Genomic DNA, 910 nt, shown 5'->3' on the forward strand with positions numbered 1-910 from the left:
TCTATTTTTTAACAGAGCTAGATGTCTCACAATGTTCTATTTTTTTAACAGAGCTAGATGTCTCACAATGATCTATTTTTTAACAGAGCTAAATGTCTCACAATGTTCTATTTTTTTAACAGAGCTAGATGTCTCACAATGTTCTATTTTTTAACAGAGCTAGATGTCTCACAATGTTCTATTTTTTAACAGAGCTAGATGTCTCACAATGTTCTATCTTTATTTGAAAAACTCCCTATTATTAGACAATTGCTTCAATACAAAAGTAAGAATATAGCTATAGGTGTTATACAAGAAGGTGTTATAGGTGTTATGCAAGAAGGTGTTATAGGTGTTATACAAGAAAATATATCGATTCAGTAAAACTATCATCATTATAAAATGTAAAGGATATTACAACATTATATTCGATATTAAGTATATTATCCCCTGCTACTTCATATGTAAGCATTGTACGTGAACAACTGTCAAACAGCAGGTGTCATTAACTTATGAAATTACTAAAAGTTAGAAAGATCGTATTTTCTAAATTTACCTGTCCTTTTGAAGCATCTTTATTCTGGTCCGTATCTCTCCTTCGATGGTCTTCTGTAACTGGAACTCCTTTACCTTTTTCTGCCTGAATACTTCGTTTCATACTGTTTAATTTAGCTTCCCTGTCTCGGAGAGAGCTAGGTAAAGATAAAGTACCTATAACCCTGTAGCTTTCAAACTATCAGTAACAACAATTTAGCTTCCCTGTCTCGGAGAGAGCTAGGTAAAGATAAAGTACCTATAACCGTGTAGCTTTCAAACTATCAGTAACAACAACTTAGCTTCCCTGTCTCGGAGAGAGCTAGGAAAAGATAAAGTACCTATAACCGTGTAGCTTTCAAACTATCAGTAACAACAACTTAGCTTCCCTGTCTCG

At 33.6% G+C, this 910-nt stretch overlaps 1 protein-coding gene across 3 annotated transcripts in view; it reads right to left on the reverse strand.

Annotated features, from left to right (window-relative positions):
- Positions 1–910, reverse strand: part of LOC111083975 — an 8,243-nt gene that overhangs the window by 4,537 nt on the left and 2,796 nt on the right. Inside the window, exon 2 of one of the 3 annotated variants that reach the window (XR_002609335.1) lies at positions 536–835. Coding sequence is in view for 1 of the 3 variants with exons in the window: in XM_022380731.1 (XP_022236439.1) it covers positions 536–671 (136 nt within the window). In the remaining 2 variants the exon portion in view is untranslated. Of the gene's footprint in view, positions 1–535; positions 905–910 lie in introns of those variants that run through there. The other 2 variants (XR_002609334.1, XM_022380731.1) reach the window with 2 other exon arrangements.

This window comes from Limulus polyphemus, unplaced genomic scaffold (genome assembly GCF_000517525.1).
Source record: "Limulus polyphemus unplaced genomic scaffold, Limulus_polyphemus-2.1.2 Scaffold12520, whole genome shotgun sequence".
Lineage (NCBI taxonomy): Eukaryota > Metazoa > Arthropoda > Merostomata > Xiphosura > Limulidae > Limulus > Limulus polyphemus.